The sequence below is a fragment of the Semicossyphus pulcher genome, unplaced genomic scaffold (assembly GCF_022749685.1).
Source record: "Semicossyphus pulcher isolate SPU_LCO1_2020_fin unplaced genomic scaffold, fSemPul1.0.p SCAF_22, whole genome shotgun sequence".
Lineage (NCBI taxonomy): Eukaryota > Metazoa > Chordata > Actinopteri > Labriformes > Labridae > Semicossyphus > Semicossyphus pulcher.
Genome location: NW_027211696.1, coordinates 21872617 through 21892457, shown reverse-complemented (window position 1 = coordinate 21892457; position 19841 = coordinate 21872617). Strand labels below are relative to the sequence as shown.

Here is a 19841-nt window from a genome sequence, read left to right as displayed (position 1 = left end):
ATTTTCTACATCCTGTTAGTTTAACATTTATTCAAAACTCACATTAGCGTCTTGTTGGACTCCCCTTCCCACAATGCACCACCAGGTCTGCTCAGGAATGTGCTCTGTAACCTGTGTAACCATGGCAACGCCCCCTCGTTGTGTCATCATCTGTCACTGTGATGTCAGAGTATTTGTAGGCACAGAAAGCTCTCCCATTGGTCCGTTTGTTCGCACCAGATGGTGGACTTGGAGAAGGAGACTCGGAGGTCAGATGGTGGACTTGGAGAAGGAGACTCGGTGGTCAGATGGACTTGGAGAAGGAGCCTCGGAGGTCAGATGGTGGACTTGGAGAAGGAGACTCGGAGGTCAGATGGTGGACTTGGAGAAGGAGACTCGGAGGTCAGATGGTGGACTTGGTGGACCTGGAGAAGGAGACTCGGAGGTCAGATGGTGGACTTGGTGGACCTGGAGAAGGAGACTCGGAGGTCAGATGGTGGACTTGGAGAAGGAGACTCGAAGGTCAGATGGTGGACTTGGTGGACCTGGAGAAGGAGACTCGGAGGTCAGATGGTGGACTTGGTGGACTTGGAGAAGGAGACTCAAAGGTCAGAAGGTGGACTTGGTGGACCTGGAGAAGGAGACTCGGAGGTCAGATGGTGGACTTGGTGGACTTGGAGAAGGAGACTCGAAGGTCAGATGGTGGACTTGGTGGACCTGGAGAAGGAGACTCGGAGGTCAGATGGTGGACTTGGTGGACTTGGAGAAGGAGCCTCGGAGGTCAGATGGTGGACTTGGAGAAGGAGACTCGGAGGTCAGATGGTGGACTTGGAGAAGGAGACTCGGAGGTCAGATGGTGGACTTGGTGGACTTGGAGAAGGAGACTCGGTGGTCAGATGGACTTGGAGAAGGAGCCTCGGAGGTCAGATGGTGGACTTGGAGAAGGAGACTCGGAGGTCAGATGGTGGACTTGGAGAAGGAGACTCGGTGGTCAGATGGTGGACTTGGAGAAGGAGACTCGGTGGTCAGATGGTGGACTTGGAGAAGGAGACTCGGAGGTCAGATGGTGGACTTGGTGGACCTGGAGAAGGAGACTCGGAGGTCAGATGGTGGACTTGGTGGACCTGGAGAAGGAGACTCGGAGGTCAGATGGTGGACTTGGAGAAGGAGACTCGAAGGTCAGATGGTGGACTTGGTGGACCTGGAGAAGGAGACTCGGAGGTCAGATGGTGGACTTGGTGGACTTGGAGAAGGAGACTCGAAGGTCAGATGGTGGACTTGGTGGACCTGGAGAAGGAGACTCGGAGGTCAGATGGTGGACTTGGAGAAGGAGACTCGAAGGTCAGATGGTGGACTTGGAGAAGGAGCCTCGGAGGTCAGATGGTGGACTTGGTGGACCTGGAGAAGGAGACTCGGAGGTCAGATGGTGGACTTGGTGGACTTGGAGAAGGAGCCTCGGAGGTCAGATGGTGGACTTGGAGAAGGAGACTCGGAGGTCAGATGGTGGACTTGGAGAAGGAGACTCGGTGGTCAGATGGACTTGGAGAAGGAGACTCGGAGGTCAGATGGTGGACTTGGTGGACCTGGAGAAGGAGACTCGGAGGTCAGATGGTGGACTTGGTGGACTTGGAGAAGGAGACTCGGTGGTCAGATGGACTTGGAGAAGGAGCCTCGGAGGTCAGATGGTGGACTTGGAGAAGGAGACTCGGAGGTCAGATGGTGGACTTGGAGAAGGAGACTCGGAGGTGCTGGTTGTGGTCCAGCTGGTGGTCGTGCAGAGCGATCAGAGCCTCGATGGCCTCCTCCACAGATGCCAGCTGCATCAGCGCCATCTTCCTGTCTTTCCTATGAGGGAGAGGAAGTGACATCATCAAACACATAACCAGGGGCAGGAAGAAGGAGGAAACCTCAGGCAGCCATGTTGTGATAAAGTGGAATTTCAATGTGTCTGTTAGGGTGGCTGGTTAGCAAAGCAACCGGACTAGCTTAATATTCTTCATGCTTCTTCCACCTTCATATTCTTCTTCTTCTGTATCAAATGTGGCTCAAACTAAGATTAAAAAACACACAAATGTGCGGCTTCATCAGGAACAGTGTGACTTGTGGGAAATCGATGAACCCACCCACCTCTGGAGCCTTACAGCTTTGCCGTACGTTAAATGAGACCTGAAATTTCTCGAACACATCACTTTTGTATTTTGCTGTTGTCCCATTTCCGGCGTCACAGACATGAAAACCACATCAGCGCGTTCAGCAGACTCTCCTTTAGCTGATAGCAGCTACTTTTGACCTTAGAATGAGCTCTTTTTAGAGGTTTGTCTGACTGCTTGTATCTCTACTGCCCCTGCTCTGTTCCCCAGGAGACCCCGATCACAACAGCAACAGCAGAGTACACACACACATGCAAGTGCTGTGTCTCTCTTACACAAACACAAACACACACACACACAAATTTCATTGGACATTTTCTAGTGTCTGTTTTTACTCACTGGAAAAACTTGAAGGCATTCACTGAGAATCCACTGGAGGAGAATAAATCCTTCAGCCCCTCCTCGCTGACCGACGAGCTGCGAGACAGAACAAAAACATTAAAGCGCTATGAAACATAAAGAAATGAAACGAGTGTGAAGCAGCAGCTCAGAGGCTGGATGAATGAATCTTACGGGATGTTGGAGAGGTGCAGCGTCGCTGACGGAGGGAAGATGTTGTTAAAATTTTTGGATCCAGGTTTTTTGAAGCGGTGGAGGGCGGAGCCTGAGAAGTCTCGGGTCAGCACCTGCTCTTCTTGCCCCGCCCCCCCACGAGGCAGCTGAACCACTGGGTGTTTGGACAGCATCACCCGGATCACGTTTCCATGGAGACGCTGGCCGTTCAGGTGACTCATCGCTGTCGCAGAAAACAAACAAACAAATTCAAATAGTTTTTTACCCAAACATCTTCAGATTCATCTAATTTCCATTTACATAAACTTGTGACTTAAATTTGTATTTGTTGGTTAAATGGTGTGTTTTTCATCTGCATTTATATTTTTGATATTTCTAATCTATTGTATTTATTTATGGTGTATAATCACATTAATGTCCTTTGAACTTTATGCTTTAAAATGTGTAAATATATTAATGTAAACATCAGGTCACATTTCTCATCTGATCTCCTGGTTAAAAATATGATGCTGATGATATGATGCTTATCAGTGACCTCAAACTTGAACAAACTCTTTATGTTTTATTCTGAGATTGATTTCAGGAGAGTGATGTTTGGATACAAGCAGAAACCTTCAGATGCTGCAGAGAACACAGTATCTATTACTGATCTGCAGGTGAAACACTAAAGGTGTCTGTAAAGTCTCCTGTCTGCATCGATAGACACTTCTCTCTGGGATATGAAGGTAACTGTAAAAAAGTCTCTTCAGATAAAACATTTTCACTGACACACAGCAGAAGTTATAGTATCTGTTTTAGATTTCAAAATAAAAGCATGCAAAAGTGTATCAGACCGAGTTGAGCCTGAGTGCCGTCGCTCATCTGAACGAGAGCGTTTTCCTTCTTGTTGAAGAGGATTTTCACTCTCTGAACGTCCCCATAAACTCCTGAGAACACAAACACAACAAGAATACTATTAATAATTATATTAATATCACCATGGAATATTTCATTCCCTGCAGACCAGACTCCATGTATAAATTTGCTAGTTATTTATTTCCCATCATCCATATCCCCACGTCTGTATTCAGCAGCTTATTTACAGACCTGGTCTGAAATCAGTTAAAATCCGTCTCTACAAAGAAAGTCTTGAATGAGGCTGTAAAATAGTTTTATTTTTAACTGAATGTAAACACGGTGACCTCATGTGAACCTTCTGAATGAATATCCATATTATTATAATAATGTTTATTATTAGTTATTAACAAATTAATAATTCTGATCATAATGTTTAAAGTTTCTCACCAAACAGGATGAAGAGGCAGTGAGGTGAGACGCTCTGCAGAGACAAACAATAAAGTTAGTTAAAAGAGCAGCGCTCTGATTGGTCTGTTGCTGTGTGACTGTGCTTGTGACCTCTGACCTCTGGGTTCAGGTTGGACACCAGCAGCACCGAATGAACAGCAGGAGGTGCCACCTGTAGGGAGACACGAGCAGAAGACACCAACGAGCCGGGGACGGCCGCCATCGACAGACCTGAGAGAGAAAACTTTATTTAACTTTATTTAAAAACAGACACAAAGCGGTGCGTACTGAACTATAACCAAAGACCTAAACTTTATTTAAAAACAGACACAAAGCGGTGTGTACTGAACTATAACCAAAGACCTAAACTTTATTTAAAACTTTATTTAAAAACAGACACAAAGCGGTGCGTACTGAACTATAACCAAAGACCTAAACTTTATTTAAAACTTTATTTAAAAACAGACACAAAGCGGTGCGTACTGAACTATAACCAAAGACCTAAACTTTATTTAAAACTTTATTTAAAAACAGACACAGAGCGGTGTGTACTGAACTATAACCAAAGACCTAAACTTTATTTAAAACTTTATTTAAAAACAGACACAGAGCGGTGTGTACTGAACTATAACCAAAGACCTAAACTTTATTTAAAACTTTATTTAAAAACAGACACAGAGCGGTGTGTACTGAACTATAACCAAAGACCTAAACTTTATTTAAAACTTTATTTAAAAACAGACACAAAGCGGTGTGTACTGAACTATAACCAAAGACCTAAACTTTATTTAAAACTTTATTTAAAACCAGACACAAAGCGGTGCGTACTGAACTATAACCAAAGACCAAAACTTTATTTAAAACTTTATTTAAAAACAGACACAGAGCGGTGCGTACTGAACTATAACCAAAGACCTAAACTTTATTTAAAACTTTATTTAAAAACAGACACAAAGCGGTGTGTACTGAACTATAACCAAAGACCTAAACTTTATTTAAAAACAGACACAAAGCGGTGTGTACTGAACTATAACCAAAGACCTAAACTTTATTTAAAAACAGACACAAAGCGGTGCGTACTGAACTATAACCAAAGACCTAAACTTTATTTAAAAACAGACACAGAGCGGTGCGTACTGAACTATAACCAAAGACCTAAACTTTATTTAAAACTTTATTTAAAAACAGACACAGAGCGGTGTGTACTGAACTATAACCAAAGACCTAAACTTTATTTAAAAACAGACACAAAGCGGTGCGTACTGAACTATAACCAAAGACCAAAACTTTATTTAAAACTTTATTTAAAAACAGACACAGAGCGGTGTGTACTGAACTATAACCAAAGACCTAAACTTTATTTAAAAACAGACACAAAGCGGTGCGTACTGAACTATAACCAAAGACCTAAACTTTATTTAAAAACAGACACAGAGCGGTGCGTACTGAACTATAACCAAAGACCTAAACTTTATTTAAAACTTTATTTAAAAACAGACACAGAGCGGTGTGTACTGAACTATAACCAAAGACCTAAACTTTATTTAAAAACAGACACAAAGCGGTGCGTACTGAACTATAACCAAAGACCAAAACTTTATTTAAAACTTTATTTAAAAACAGACACAGAGCGGTGTGTACTGAACTATAACCAAAGACCAAAACTTTATTTAAAACTTTATTTAAAAACAGACACAAAGCGGTGTGTACTGAACTATAACCAAAGACCTAAACTTTATTTAAAAACAGACACAAAGCGGTGCGTACTGAACTATAACCAAAGACCTAAACTTTATTTAAAACTTTATTTAAAAACAGACACAGAGCGGTGTGTACTGAACTATAACCAAAGACCTAAACTTTATTTAAAAACAGACACAGAGCGGTGTGTACTGAACTATAACCAAAGACCTAAACTTTATTTAAAAACAGACACAAAGCGGTGTGTACTGAACTATAACCAAAGACCTAAACTTTATTTAAAAACAGACACAAAGCGGTGCGTACTGAACTATAACCAAAGACCTAAACTTTATTTAAAACTTTATTTAAAAACAGACACAAAGCGGTGTGTACTGAACTATAACCAAAGACCTAAACTTTATTTAAAAACAGACACAAAGCGGTGCGTACTGAACTATAACCAAAGACCTAAACTTTATTTAAAACTTTATTTAAAAACAGACACAAAGCGGTGTGTACTGAACTATAACCAAAGACCTAAACTTTATTTAAAAACAGACACAAAGCGGTGCGTACTGAACTATAACCAAAGACCTAAACTTTATTTAAAACTTTATTTAAAAACAGACACAGAGCGGTGTGTACTGAACTATAACCAAAGACCTAAACTTTATTTAAAAACAGACACAGAGCGGTGTGTACTGAACTATAACCAAAGACCTAAACTTTATTTAAAAACAGACACAGAGCGGTGTGTACTGAACTATAACCAAAGACCTAAACTTTATTTAAAAACAGACACAAAGCGGTGCGTACTGAACTATAACCAAAGACCTAAACTTTATTTAAAAACAGACACAGAGCGGTGTGTACTGAACTATAACCAAAGACCTAAACTTTATTTAAAACTTTATTTAAAAACAGACACAAAGCGGTGCGTACTGAACTATAACCAAAGACCTAAACTTTATTTAAAACTTTATTTAAAAACAGACACAAAGCGGTGTGTACTGAACTATAACCAAAGACCTAAACTTTATTTAAAAACAGACACAAAGCGGTGCGTACTGAACTATAACCAAAGACCTAAACTTTATTTAAAACTTTATTTAAAAACAGACACAAAGCGGTGCGTACTGAACTATAACCAAAGACCTAAACTTTATTTAAAACTTTATTTAAAAACAGACACAAAGCGGTGTGTACTGAACTATAACCAAAGACCTAAACTTTATTCAAAACTTTATTTAAAAACAGACACAGAGCGGTGTGTACTGAACTATAACCAAAGACCTAAACTTTATTTAAAACTTTATTTAAAAACAGACACAAAGCGGTGTGTACTGAACTATAACCAAAGACCTAAACTTTATTTAAAACTTTATTTAAAAACAGACACAGAGCGGTGCGTACTGAACTATAACCAAAGACCTAAACTTTATTTAAAAACAGACACAAAGCGGTGCGTACTGAACTATAACCAAAGACCTAAACTTTATTTAAAAACAGACACAGAGCGGTGCGTACTGAACTATAACCAAAGACCTAAACTTTATTTAAAAACAGACACAAAGCGGTGCGTACTGAACTATAACCAAAGACCTAAACTTTATTCAAAACTTTATTTAAAAACAGACACAGAGCGGTGCGTACTGAACTATAACCAAAGACCTAAACTTTATTTAAAAACAGACACAGAGCGGTGTGTACTGAACTATAACCAAAGACCTAAACTTTATTTAAAACAGACACAAAGCGGTGTGTACTGAACTATAACCAAAGACCTAAACTTTATTTAAAACAGACACAAAGCGGTGTGTACTGAACTATAACCAAAGACCTAAACTTTATTTAAAACTTTATTTAAAAACAGACACAAAGCGGTGCGTACTGAACTATAACCAAAGACCTAAACTTTATTTAAAACTTTATTTAAAAACAGACACAGAGCGGTGTGTACTGAACTATAACCAAAGACCTAAACTTTATTTAAAACTTTATTTAAAAACAGACACAGAGCGGTGTGTACTGAACTATAACCAAAGACCTAAACTTTATTTAAAACTTTATTTAAAAACAGACACAAAGCGGTGTGTACTGAACTATAACCAAAGACCTAAACTTTATTTAAAACTTTATTTAAAAACAGACACAAAGCGGTGTGTACTGAACTATAACCAAAGACCTAAACTTTATTTAAAAACAGACACAGAGCGGTGTGTACTGAACTATAACCAAAGACCTAAACTTTATTTAAAACTTTATTTAAAAACAGACACAAAGCGGTGTGTACTGAACTATAACCAAAGACCTAAACTTTATTTAAAACTTTATTTAAAAACAGACACAAAGCGGTGTGTACTGAACTATAACCAAAGACCTAAACTTTATTTAAAACTTTATTTAAAAACAGACACAAAGCGGTGTGTACTGAACTATAACCAAAGACCTAAACTTTATTTAAAACTTTATTTAAAAACAGACACAGAGCGGTGCGTACTGAACTATAACCAAAGACCTAAACTTTATTTAAAACTTTATTTAAAAACAGACACAAAGCGGTGCGTACTGAACTATAACCAAAGACCTAAACTTTATTTAAAACTTTATTTAAAAACAGACACAGAGCGGTGTGTACTGAACTATAACCAAAGACCTAAACTTTATTTAAAAACAGACACAAAGCGGTGCGTACTGAACTATAACCAAAGACCTAAACTTTATTTAAAACTTTATTTAAAAACAGACACAGAGCGGTGTGTACTGAACTATAACCAAAGACCTAAACTTTATTTAAAACTTTATTTAAAAACAGACACAAAGCGGTGCGTACTGAACTATAACCAAAGACCTAAACTTTATTTAAAACTTTATTTAAAACCAGACACAAAGCGGTGTGTACTGAACTATAACCAAAGACCTAAACTTTATTTAAAAACAGACACAAAGCGGTGCGTACTGAACTATAACCAAAGACCTAAACTTTATTTAAAACTTTATTTAAAAACAGACACAAAGCGGTGTGTACTGAACTATAACCAAAGACCTAAACTTTATTTAAAACTTTATTTAAAAACAGACACAAAGCGGTGTGTACTGAACTATAACCAAAGACCAAAACTTTATTTAAAACTTTATTTAAAAACAGACACAGAGCGGTGTGTACTGAACTATAACCAAAGACCTAAACTTTATTTAAAACTTTATTTAAAACCAGACACAGAGCGGTGTGTACTGAACTATAACCAAAGACCTAAACTTTATTTAAAACTTTATTTAAAAACAGACACAAAGAGGTGCGTACTGAACTATAACCAAAGACCTAAACTTTATTTAAAAACAGACACAAAGCGGTGTGTACTGAACTATAACCAAAGACCTAAACTTTATTTAAAACTTTATTTAAAAACAGACACAAAGCGGTGCGTACTGAACTATAACCAAAGACCTAAACTTTATTTAAAACTTTATTTAAAAACAGACACAGAGCGGTGTGTACTGAACTATAACCAAAGACCTAAACTTTATTTAAAAACAGACACAAAGCGGTGTGTACTGAACTATAACCAAAGACCTAAACTTTATTTAAAACTTTATTTAAAAACAGACACAGAGCGGTGCGTACTGAACTATAACCAAAGACCTAAACTTTATTTAAAACTTTATTTAAAAACAGACACAAAGCGGTGTGTACTGAACTATAACCAAAGACCTAAACTTTATTTAAAAACAGACACAAAGCGGTGTGTACTGAACTATAACCAAAGACCTAAACTTTATTTAAAAACAGACACAGAGCGGTGTGTACTGAACTATAACCAAAGACCTAAACTTTATTTAAAACTTTATTTAAAACCAGACACAGAGCGGTGTGTACTGAACTATAACCAAAGACCTAAACTTTATTTAAAACTTTATTTAAAAACAGACACAAAGCGGTGTGTACTGAACTATAACCAAAGACCTAAACTTTATTTAAAACTTTATTTAAAAACAGACACAAAGCGGTGTGTACTGAACTATAACCAAAGACCTAAACTTTATTTAAAACTTTATTTAAAAACAGACACAGAGCGGTGTGTACTGAACTATAACCAAAGACCTAAACTTTATTTAAAACTTTATTTAAAACCAGACACAGAGCGGTGTGTACTGAACTATAACCAAAGACCTAAACTTTATTTAAAACTTTATTTAAAAACAGACACAGAGCGGTGCGTACTGAACTATAACCAAAGACCTAAACTTTATTTAAAACTTTATTTAAAACCAGACACAGAGCGGTGTGTACTGAACTATAACCAAAGACCTAAACTTTATTTAAAACTTTATTTAAAACCAGACACAGAGCGGTGCGTACTGAACTATAACCAAAGACCTAAACTTTATTTAAAACTTTATTTAAAAACAGACACAGAGCGGTGTGTACTGAACTATAACCAAAGACCTAAACTTTATTTAAAACCAGACACAGAGCGGTGTGTACTGAACTATAACCAAAGACCAAAACTTTATTTAAAAACAGACACAAAGCGGTGCGTACTGAACTATAACCAAAGACCTAAACTTTATTTAAAACTTTATTTAAAAACAGACACAAAGCGGTGCGTACTGAACTATAACCAAAGACCTAAACTTTATTTAAAAACAGACACAGAGCGGTGTGTACTGAACTATAACCAAAGACCTAAACTTTATTTAAAAACAGACACAAAGCGGTGTGTACTGAACTATAACCAAAGACCTAAACTTTATTTAAAAACAGACACAAAGCGGTGCGTACTGAACTATAACCAAAGACCTAAACTTTATTTAAAAACAGACACAAAGCGGTGCGTACTGAACTATAACCAAAGACCTAAACTTTATTTAAAAACAGACACAAAGCGGTGTGTACTGAACTATAACCAAAGACCAAAACTTTATTTAAAAACAGACACAAAGCGGTGCGTACTGAACTATAACCAAAGACCTAAACTTTATTTAAAACTTTATTTAAAACAGACACAAAGCGGTGTGTACTGAACTATAACCAAAGACCTAAACTTTATTTAAAACTTTATTTAAAAACAGACACAAAGCGGTGTGTACTGAACTATAACCAAAGACCTAAACTTTATTTAAAAACAGACACAAAGCGGTGTGTACTGAACTATAACCAAAGACCTAAACTTTATTTAAAACTTTATTTAAAAACAGACACAGAGCGGTGTGTACTGAACTATAACCAAAGACCTAAACTTTATTTAAAACTTTATTTAAAAACAGACACAAAGCGGTGTGTACTGAACTATAACCAAAGACCTAAACTTTATTTAAAACTTTATTTAAAAACAGACACAAAGCGGTGTGTACTGAACTATAACCAAAGACCTAAACTTTATTTAAAAACAGACACAGAGCGGTGTGTACTGAACTATAACCAAAGACCTAAACTTTATTTAAAAACAGACACAGAGCGGTGTGTACTGAACTATAACCAAAGACCTAAACTTTATTTAAAACTTTATTTAAAAACAGACACAAAGCGGTGTGTACTGAACTATAACCAAAGACCTAAACTTTATTTAAAACTTTATTTAAAAACAGACACAAAGCGGTGTGTACTGAACTATAACCAAAGACCTAAACTTTATTTAAAACTTTATTTAAAAACAGACACAGAGCGGTGTGTACTGAACTATAACCAAAGACCTAAACTTTATTTAAAATTAATTTAAAACCAGACACAGAGCGGTGTGTACTGAACTATAACCAAAGACCTAAACTTTATTTAAAACTTTATTTAAAAACAGACACAGAGCGGTGTGTACTGAACTATAACCAAAGACCTAAACTTTATTTAAAAACAGACACAGAGCGGTGTGTACTGAACTATAACCAAAGACCTAAACTTTATTTAAAAACAGACACAGAGCGGTGCGTACTGAACTATAACCAAAGACCTAAACTTTATTTAAAACTTTATTTAAAAACAGACACAGAGCGGTGTGTACTGAACTATAACCAAAGACCTAAACTTTATTTAAAACTTTATTTAAAAACAGACACAGAGCGGTGTGTACTGAACTATAACCAAAGACCTAAACTTTATTTAAAACCAGACACAGAGCGGTGTGTACTGAACTATAACCAAAGACCTAAACTTTATTTAAAAACAGACACAGAGCGGTGTGTACTGAACTATAACCAAAGACCTAAACTTTATTTAAAACTTTATTTAAAAACAGACACAGAGCGGTGCGTACTGAACTATAACCAAAGACCTAAACTTTATTTAAAACTTTATTTAAAAACAGACACAAAGCGGTGCGTACTGAACTATAACCAAAGACCTAAACTTTATTTAAAAACAGACACAGAGCGGTGTGTACTGAACTATAACCAAAGACCTAAACTTTATTTAAAACTTTATTTAAAAACAGACACAGAGCGGTGCGTACTGAACTATAACCAAAGACCTAAACTTTATTTAAAACTTTATTTAAAAACAGACACAGAGCGGTGTGTACTGAACTATAACCAAAGACCTAAACTTTATTTAAAACTTTATTTAAAAACAGACACAGAGCGGTGCGTACTGAACTATAACCAAAGACCTAAACTTTATTTAAAAACAGACACAAAGCGGTGCGTACTGAACTATAACCAAAGACCTAAACTTTATTTAAAACTTTATTTAAAAACAGACACAGAGCGGTGTGTACTGAACTATAACCAAAGACCTAAACTTTATTTAAAATTAATTTAAAACCAGACACAGAGCGGTGCGTACTGAACTATAACCAAAGACCTAAACTTTATTTAAAACTTTATTTAAAAACAGACACAGAGCGGTGCGTACTGAACTATAACCAAAGACCTAAACTTTATTTAAAACTTTATTTAAAAACAGACACAAAGCGGTGTGTACTGAACTATAACCAAAGACCTAAACTTTATTTAAAACTTTATTTAAAAACAGACACAAAGCGGTGTGTACTGAACTATAACCAAAGACCTAAACTTTATTTAAAACTTTATTTAAAAACAGACACAAAGCGGTGTGTACTGAACTATAACCAAAGACCTAAACTTTATTTAAAACTTTATTTAAAAACAGACACAGAGCGGTGTGTACTGAACTATAACCAAAGACCTAAACTTTATTTAAAATTAATTTAAAACCAGACACAGAGCGGTGTGTACTGAACTATAACCAAAGACCTAAACTTTATTTAAAACTTTATTTAAAAACAGACACAGAGCGGTGCGTACTGAACTATAACCAAAGACCTAAACTTTATTTAAAACTTTATTTAAAAACAGACACAGAGCGGTGTGTACTGAACTATAACCAAAGACCTAAACTTTATTTAAAACTTTATTTAAAAACAGACACAGAGCGGTGTGTACTGAACTATAACCAAAGACCTAAACTTTATTTAAAAACAGACACAGAGCGGTGTGTACTGAACTATAACCAAAGACCTAAACTTTATTTAAAACTTTATTTAAAAACAGACACAGAGCGGTGCGTACTGAACTATAACCAAAGACCTAAACTTTATTTAAAACTTTATTTAAAAACAGACACAGAGCGGTGCGTACTGAACTATAACCAAAGACCTAAACTTTATTTAAAACTTTATTTAAAAACAGACACAAAGCGGTGCGTACTGAACTATAACCAAAGACCTAAACTTTATTTAAAACTTTATTTAAAAACAGACACAAAGCGGTGTGTACTGAACTATAACCAAAGACCTAAACTTTATTTAAAAACAGACACAAAGCGGTGTGTACTGAACTATAACCAAAGACCTAAACTTTATTTAAAACTTTATTTAAAAACAGACACAAAGCGGTGCGTACTGAACTATAACCAAAGACCTAAACTTTATTTAAAACTTTATTTAAAAACAGACACAAAGCGGTGTGTACTGAACTATAACCAAAGACCTAAACTTTATTTAAAAACAGACACAAAGCGGTGTGTACTGAACTATAACCAAAGACCTAAACTTTATTTAAAACTTTATTTAAAACCAGACACAGAGCGGTGTGTACTGAACTATAACCAAAGACCTAAACTTTATTTAAAACTTTATTTAAAAACAGACACAGAGCGGTGCGTACTGAACTATAACCAAAGACCTAAACTTTATTTAAAACTTTATTTAAAAACAGACACAGAGCGGTGTGTACTGAACTATAACCAAAGACCTAAACTTTATTTAAAAACAGACACAAAGCGGTGCGTACTGAACTATAACCAAAGACCTAAACTTTATTTAAAACTTTATTTAAAAACAGACACAGAGCGGTGCGTACTGAACTATAACCAAAGACCTAAACTTTATTTAAAAACAGACACAGAGCGGTGTGTACTGAACTATAACCAAAGACCTAAACTTTATTTAAAACTTTATTTAAAACCAGACACAAAGCGGTGTGTACTGAACTATAACCAAAGACCTAAACTTTATTTAAAAACAGACACAAAGCGGTGCGTACTGAACTATAACCAAAGACCTAAACTTTATTTAAAACTTTATTTAAAAACAGACACAGAGCGGTGCGTACTGAACTATAACCAAAGACCTAAACTTTATTTAAAAACAGACACAGAGCGGTGCGTACTGAACTATAACCAAAGACCTAAACTTTATTTAAAAACAGACACAAAGCGGTGCGTACTGAACTATAACCAAAGACCTAAACTTTATTTAAAACTTTATTTAAAAACAGACACAGAGCGGTGCGTACTGAACTATAACCAAAGACCTAAACTTTATTTAAAAACAGACACAGAGCGGTGTGTACTGAACTATAACCAAAGACCTAAACTTTATTTAAAACTTTATTTAAAAACAGACACAGAGCGGTGTGTACTGAACTATAACCAAAGACCTAAACTTTATTTAAAACTTTATTTAAAAACAGACACAGAGCGGTGTGTACTGAACTATAACCAAAGACCTAAACTTTATTTAAAACTTTATTTAAAAACAGACACAAAGCGGTGCGTACTGAACTATAACCAAAGACCTAAACTTTATTTAAAAACAGACACAAAGCGGTGTGTACTGAACTATAACCAAAGACCTAAACTTTATTTAAAACTTTATTTAAAAACAGACACAAAGCGGTGTGTACTGAACTATAACCAAAGACCTAAACTTTATTTAAAACTTTATTTACAAACAGACACAAAGCGGTGTGTACTGAACTATAACCAAAGACCTAAACTTTATTTAAAAACAGACACAGAGCGGTGTGTACTGAACTATAACCAAAGACCTAAACTTTATTTAAAAACAGACACAGAGCGGTGTGTACTGAACTATAACCAAAGACCTAAACTTTATTTAAAAACAGACACAGAGCGGTGTGTACTGAACTATAACCAAAGACCTAAACTTTATTTAAAACTTTATTTAAAACCAGACACAAAGCGGTGTGTACTGAACTATAACCAAAGACCTAAACTTTATTTAAAACTTTATTTAAAAACAGACACAGAGCGGTGTGTACTGAACTATAACCAAAGACCTAAACTTTATTTAAAACTTTATTTAAAACCAGACACAAAGCGGTGTGTACTGAACTATAACCAAAGACCTAAACTTTATTTAAAACTTTATTTAAAAACAGACACAAAGCGGTGTGTACTGAACTATAACCAAAGACCTAAACTTTATTTAAAACTTTATTTAAAAACAGACACAGAGCGGTGTGTACTGAACTATAACCAAAGACCTAAACTTTATTTAAAACTTTATTTAAAACCAGACACAAAGCGGTGTGTACTGAACTATAACCAAAGACCTAAACTTTATTTAAAACTTTATTTAAAAACAGACACAAAGCGGTGTGTACTGAACTATAACCAAAGACCTAAACTTTATTTAAAACTTTATTTAAAAACAGACACAGAGCGGTGCGTACTGAACTATAACCAAAGACCTAAACTTTATTTAAAACTTTATTTAAAAACAGACACAGAGCGGTGTGTACTGAACTATAACCAAAGACCTAAACTTTATTTAAAAACAGACACAGAGCGGCGTGTACTGAACTATAAATAACATGTTTCATCAAATATATTCAGTGAAAAAACAGAAATACATTAAACATAAATATATACTGTACGCCGCGTCTAAAAAGAAGTTCAGTCTGATTGTCTCACCCGTGTGTTGGTGGAAGGTGGGCGGGAATGCTGTCGGTCCATACGGAGGCAGAGCTACACCTGAAACACATAGATCATCGACACCTTGCTCAGTCCTCTGTCACCACTAACTAGTCTAAAACTAGTGGTTTATTAAAACTAAGCAAACATCTCAGCTAATAAGGACTCCACTCATGTGTCAGTCTGTTGCTAGGAAACATCTGTAGCGCTGTCCAATCAGGAGCATCAGCTATGTAAACAGGAAGCCACCGTAGCTTCACAAGCTAGCATAACATTCGAACATGACCATTTCAGAGGCAGACAAATCTGTGTGTTTCACAGTTACTATTAATCAGACAATTTATACTTATTATGCTAAGCTAACTGACTTCATTTACTTTTCTAGCTAAATGTTATTAGCATAATGTTTCATAATTTATTTAAGGTATGTTATTTGAGTGACATGTAAGTTCGACTGTACTCCACATTACCTCCTTTTCTCTAAACAGTTTAGATATTAGCGCGCTAGCGTAAGCTTAGCATGTTAGCTAAACAACAGTTACACCTGGCAGTTTGTGGATGTAAATATTTACAGTTTGTTTTAATTTAGTGATGATACAACTCCACTTAGCAAACACTGACATTAGCACCAGAGTTTGCAGCAGTTAGCATTAGCATTAGCATTAGCTGCTCTCACCGAACGCAGCGGTAGGGTCCAGCTCTCCGGTGGGGAGGTCCGCTCGGGTGAAGTCTCGGCTCTTGTCATTGTTGTACTTGACGTTGAGCGCGCTCAGCTTGGAGAAGTCGATCCTCAGCGTGCAGCAGCCGTTATAGATGTTCTGACCGTCCAGAGCCTGAAACAGGAAGTCAGAGAGCTGCCATTTGATTGGTTCAGAGCTCCACCAGGTGGGTTCTGACCATAAAAAAAAGGACTGTAATTACATACTTTTCTAGTCTTTGCTACAAGTTACATTCACCCATTCATACACACATTCATACACTGATGGCAGAGGCCAGTTGCCCAACGGTCAATCAGTCATCACATTGTTGGCTATGCCACTGGGAGCAATTTGGGTTTCAGTGTCTTGTCCAAAGACACCTCAACATGTAGCCTGAGGGAGCGACCGACTGATCCACAACTGCCCCCACAGACTGTTTAAAAAGATGGCCAACATGACAGCTCCCTAAAACTGAAGTCAAACCCTCTCTATCGCCCCCTGCTGCCTGGCTGCAGTATAGCTCATAAAGCCCGCCTCCTCCATGTTAACAGATGGGACATGAGTCAAACTATAAAATCAAAATACTTATTACTTAATATTTTTCTCAAACATGGTTTCTGTCATTATAGTTAGTTCTTATCATGCTGATTTATGTCCAAGTGTTCATTTTTCTGACAAGGTTTCTTTCAATTAGTTATTTGATGCTATAAAAAGGGGGTGTGGCCTCATGATTGACAGCTCTGTGGACAAATGGGGCTCCTGCAGCGTTCTGTTCCCGAGTAGCAGAGTAGAGGAGGAACGGCGAGAGGAGACGTAACTAACACTAAGTCAGTCATTGAACTTTACATCAGCGTGAATATCTGCTTCAGACCGACACGAGAAGCTGCTCTGATGTTACACACGGCGTTAAACACATTAAACAAGCAGATGGAGACATGTCATCCATCTATACAGTCATTGGGTCTGACTCGAGCTGTGTGTGTGTGTGTGTGTGAGTATGAGAGGGTGCATGTGACTCACAGCCTTGGCGTGCTGAGCGTGCACGGCGTCGCTGAACTGCAGCAGAGCCTGAAACTGATTGTTTCTGGTGAACGTGATGATTTTTAACACTGAGCCGAACTTACTGAAGATCTGAAAACAACAAAACATTTTCACAGAAACAAAACAAAATAAATAATAATAATAATCATACTTTAGTATAATAATGATAAAAACATTAAGAATAATAACTGAGCGACCTGCTGCAGAACCTCCAGTGTCACTGGGTAAAATAAATTCTCTACGATGATTCTCAGGACGGGACTCTGACCAGGAGCTAAGCCCCGTCCCTCTCCCCCTGACGCCATATTCCCAGAATGCACTGCTACACTGACGGCATGTAGCGCTGCCCTCTGTCAACAAACAAACAAAGTTTTGTATTTAAACAATAATATTGTCAAAATTAACTTTAATAAGTAAAAAAAGTAAAACGCTTCAAATTAAACTATTATGTTGAAATAAATCTTTGTTCAGGTGAAAATTTACTGAAAAACATTTGTTATTTATAAAATATGTTTTTGAAAAATCTAAACAAAAACATTAAAATAGATCCTCACAGTTCATTGCTGATATTTACAGACATGTTAGGTTCAACATTAACATCTCAAAATATATCAATGTAAAAAGTGATGAGGTGGGCGGGGCAATAACTGCTGCTCGTCACCTGATTGGTCAGATTGTCTGTCTTGAGCTCGCGGTGGTTGGAGTACTGAATGAAGATTGGCTGGTTCCTGATGGTGGGCGGGGCGGAGGTATAGTAGTTCACCATGGTAACAGCTGCTTCTTCCGACGCCATTTCTAAAAATGCCTTAAAACGAAATTTTATACCGTTTTTAAACAAAACGAAGATATCGTCATGGAAATCAAGAACTCACTGAATTAAACTCAAATCAACATTAATTACATCATTGAAAACCTGACATAGGTGGGATTAACTTAATAATTGTGTTTCATCCAATAAAGGTCAAAAAACATCCTCACTGTGTTAGCTGTTAGCTTAGCAGTTAGTTTAGCAGTTAGCAGGTACCTGGTTTTTGGCCCTCAGCGTTATAAGCTTACTAACTCGGCCAAAAGGAAGCGCCAGTGCGAGCACTTCCTGTTCAGAGACGTCAGCAGGAAGCTGTCGCAGGTGAAGGACCCGAGATGGGACACACTGAGCGTGCTCAGAAACACACAGCCTATCAGTGCCATCCACTGTGGACAGACACAAACACAAAGACAGCTGTCCACAGTACATACGGTAGATGATGTTAAGATACTTTAAACAGGTACAGCAGTAAGATGTAATATATGATGCAGCCGTTACAGTCATCTAACACATTTTACACACATTTTACGGTTAAACATGGACAGGTAACAGCTCAAAGACGGGCGCTCACCTGTCGACAGGTTGGAGGTGCTCATGTTCGCAGAGCCGCTGAGGGAGGAAGTAAACTCTGACTCCTGCAGGAGAAAAACACAGTTCTAAACGTTTTCTGTGTTTTATTTCTATTTCTTTGTGTGTAATATAAAATCTATAATCATCTTCAGTTGGTGCGAAACCACAAAGGTATTTTAACTTTTTCTGTTTGCTCAATAAGATGTTCAGCTGATCATTAAAATGTCCTTTTAATTATTAATGTATTAATAAACAGATGTTTCTGCTCCAGTTCCACCTTTGTTTTCTTTGTCTCATCTCTTTACAAACTCAGTATCTTTTAGGCTTACAGCTGGTATTTTCATTATTCATCATTAGATGATTCATAGCAAAGACATGAATAGATGAGTCATTTTGTTTCTATTGATTGATGAAGGCTACTTGTAATTTTAGCTAATTTATGGCACATTAGCAACATTACAACATTTTACACATGTATTAGAAATCATCGATCTGTTCTGTATGTACACTCAGATATCGCGGGATTTCAGCCAATCAAACCCCGCCGCTCAGTCGCCCCTCTTCGCTCGCGACACTTTCAACCAAAACAAAACTGAAAACGCCAAATACGAGCGACAAGCAGCGCGTGAGGGGCGGCAAAAGCAAATTGGAAAAACAGGGGGTTCTATGGCGGGAAATGGGTCAGTAAACAAGTAAACAACAACAAACAGGAGCGGGGGATTGACGCCAGAGGCTCGCGCAGGTGCGGTTCAGTCACCAAGGAAACGCGAGGGAGGAAGGAGGGAAAATCAGCGTCGGGAATGTTCGGGGAAGGTTCGGGATGGTTTCCGCGCGCTCACCAGTCCATGTTCCGCGAGGAGGAAGAAGAGGAGAGGGAGAGTTGTTTTGGTCCGCGAGCGTCCAGCACCGCAGCCAGGCAGCAACCATGGAGAACAACGAGCTCACTT

At 37.3% G+C, this 19841-nt stretch overlaps 1 protein-coding gene across 3 annotated transcripts in view; it reads right to left on the bottom strand.

Moving 5' to 3' along the window:
* Nucleotides 1-19839, bottom strand: part of LOC138601916 (polypyrimidine tract-binding protein 3-like) — a 22441-nt gene extending 2602 nt beyond the window's left edge. Inside the window, exons 1-14 of one of the 3 annotated variants that reach the window (XM_069673227.1) lie at nt 19734-19839; nt 18896-18959; nt 18544-18710; nt 18181-18324; nt 17717-17869; nt 17499-17609; nt 16457-16613; nt 15781-15840; nt 4045-4157; nt 3927-3960; nt 3476-3568; nt 2643-2865; nt 2469-2546; nt 1-1824 (exon numbers count right to left, since the gene is read on the bottom strand). The exon at nt 1-1824 is cut by the window's left edge and continues 2602 nt beyond it. In XM_069673227.1, the coding sequence (XP_069529328.1) occupies nt 1692-1824; nt 2469-2546; nt 2643-2865; nt 3476-3568; nt 3927-3960; nt 4045-4157; nt 15781-15840; nt 16457-16613; nt 17499-17609; nt 17717-17869; nt 18181-18324; nt 18544-18710; nt 18896-18920 (1491 nt within the window). In that variant the 5' untranslated portion in view covers nt 18921-18959; nt 19734-19839 and the 3' untranslated portion in view covers nt 1-1691. Of the gene's footprint in view, nt 1825-2468; nt 2547-2642; nt 2866-3475; nt 3569-3926; nt 3961-4044; nt 4158-15780; nt 15841-16456; nt 16614-17498; nt 17610-17716; nt 17870-18180; nt 18325-18543; nt 18829-18895; nt 18960-19733 lie in introns of those variants that run through there. The other 2 variants (XR_011309185.1, XM_069673226.1) reach the window with 2 other exon arrangements.
* Nucleotides 19840-19841: the final 2 nt, after the last annotated feature.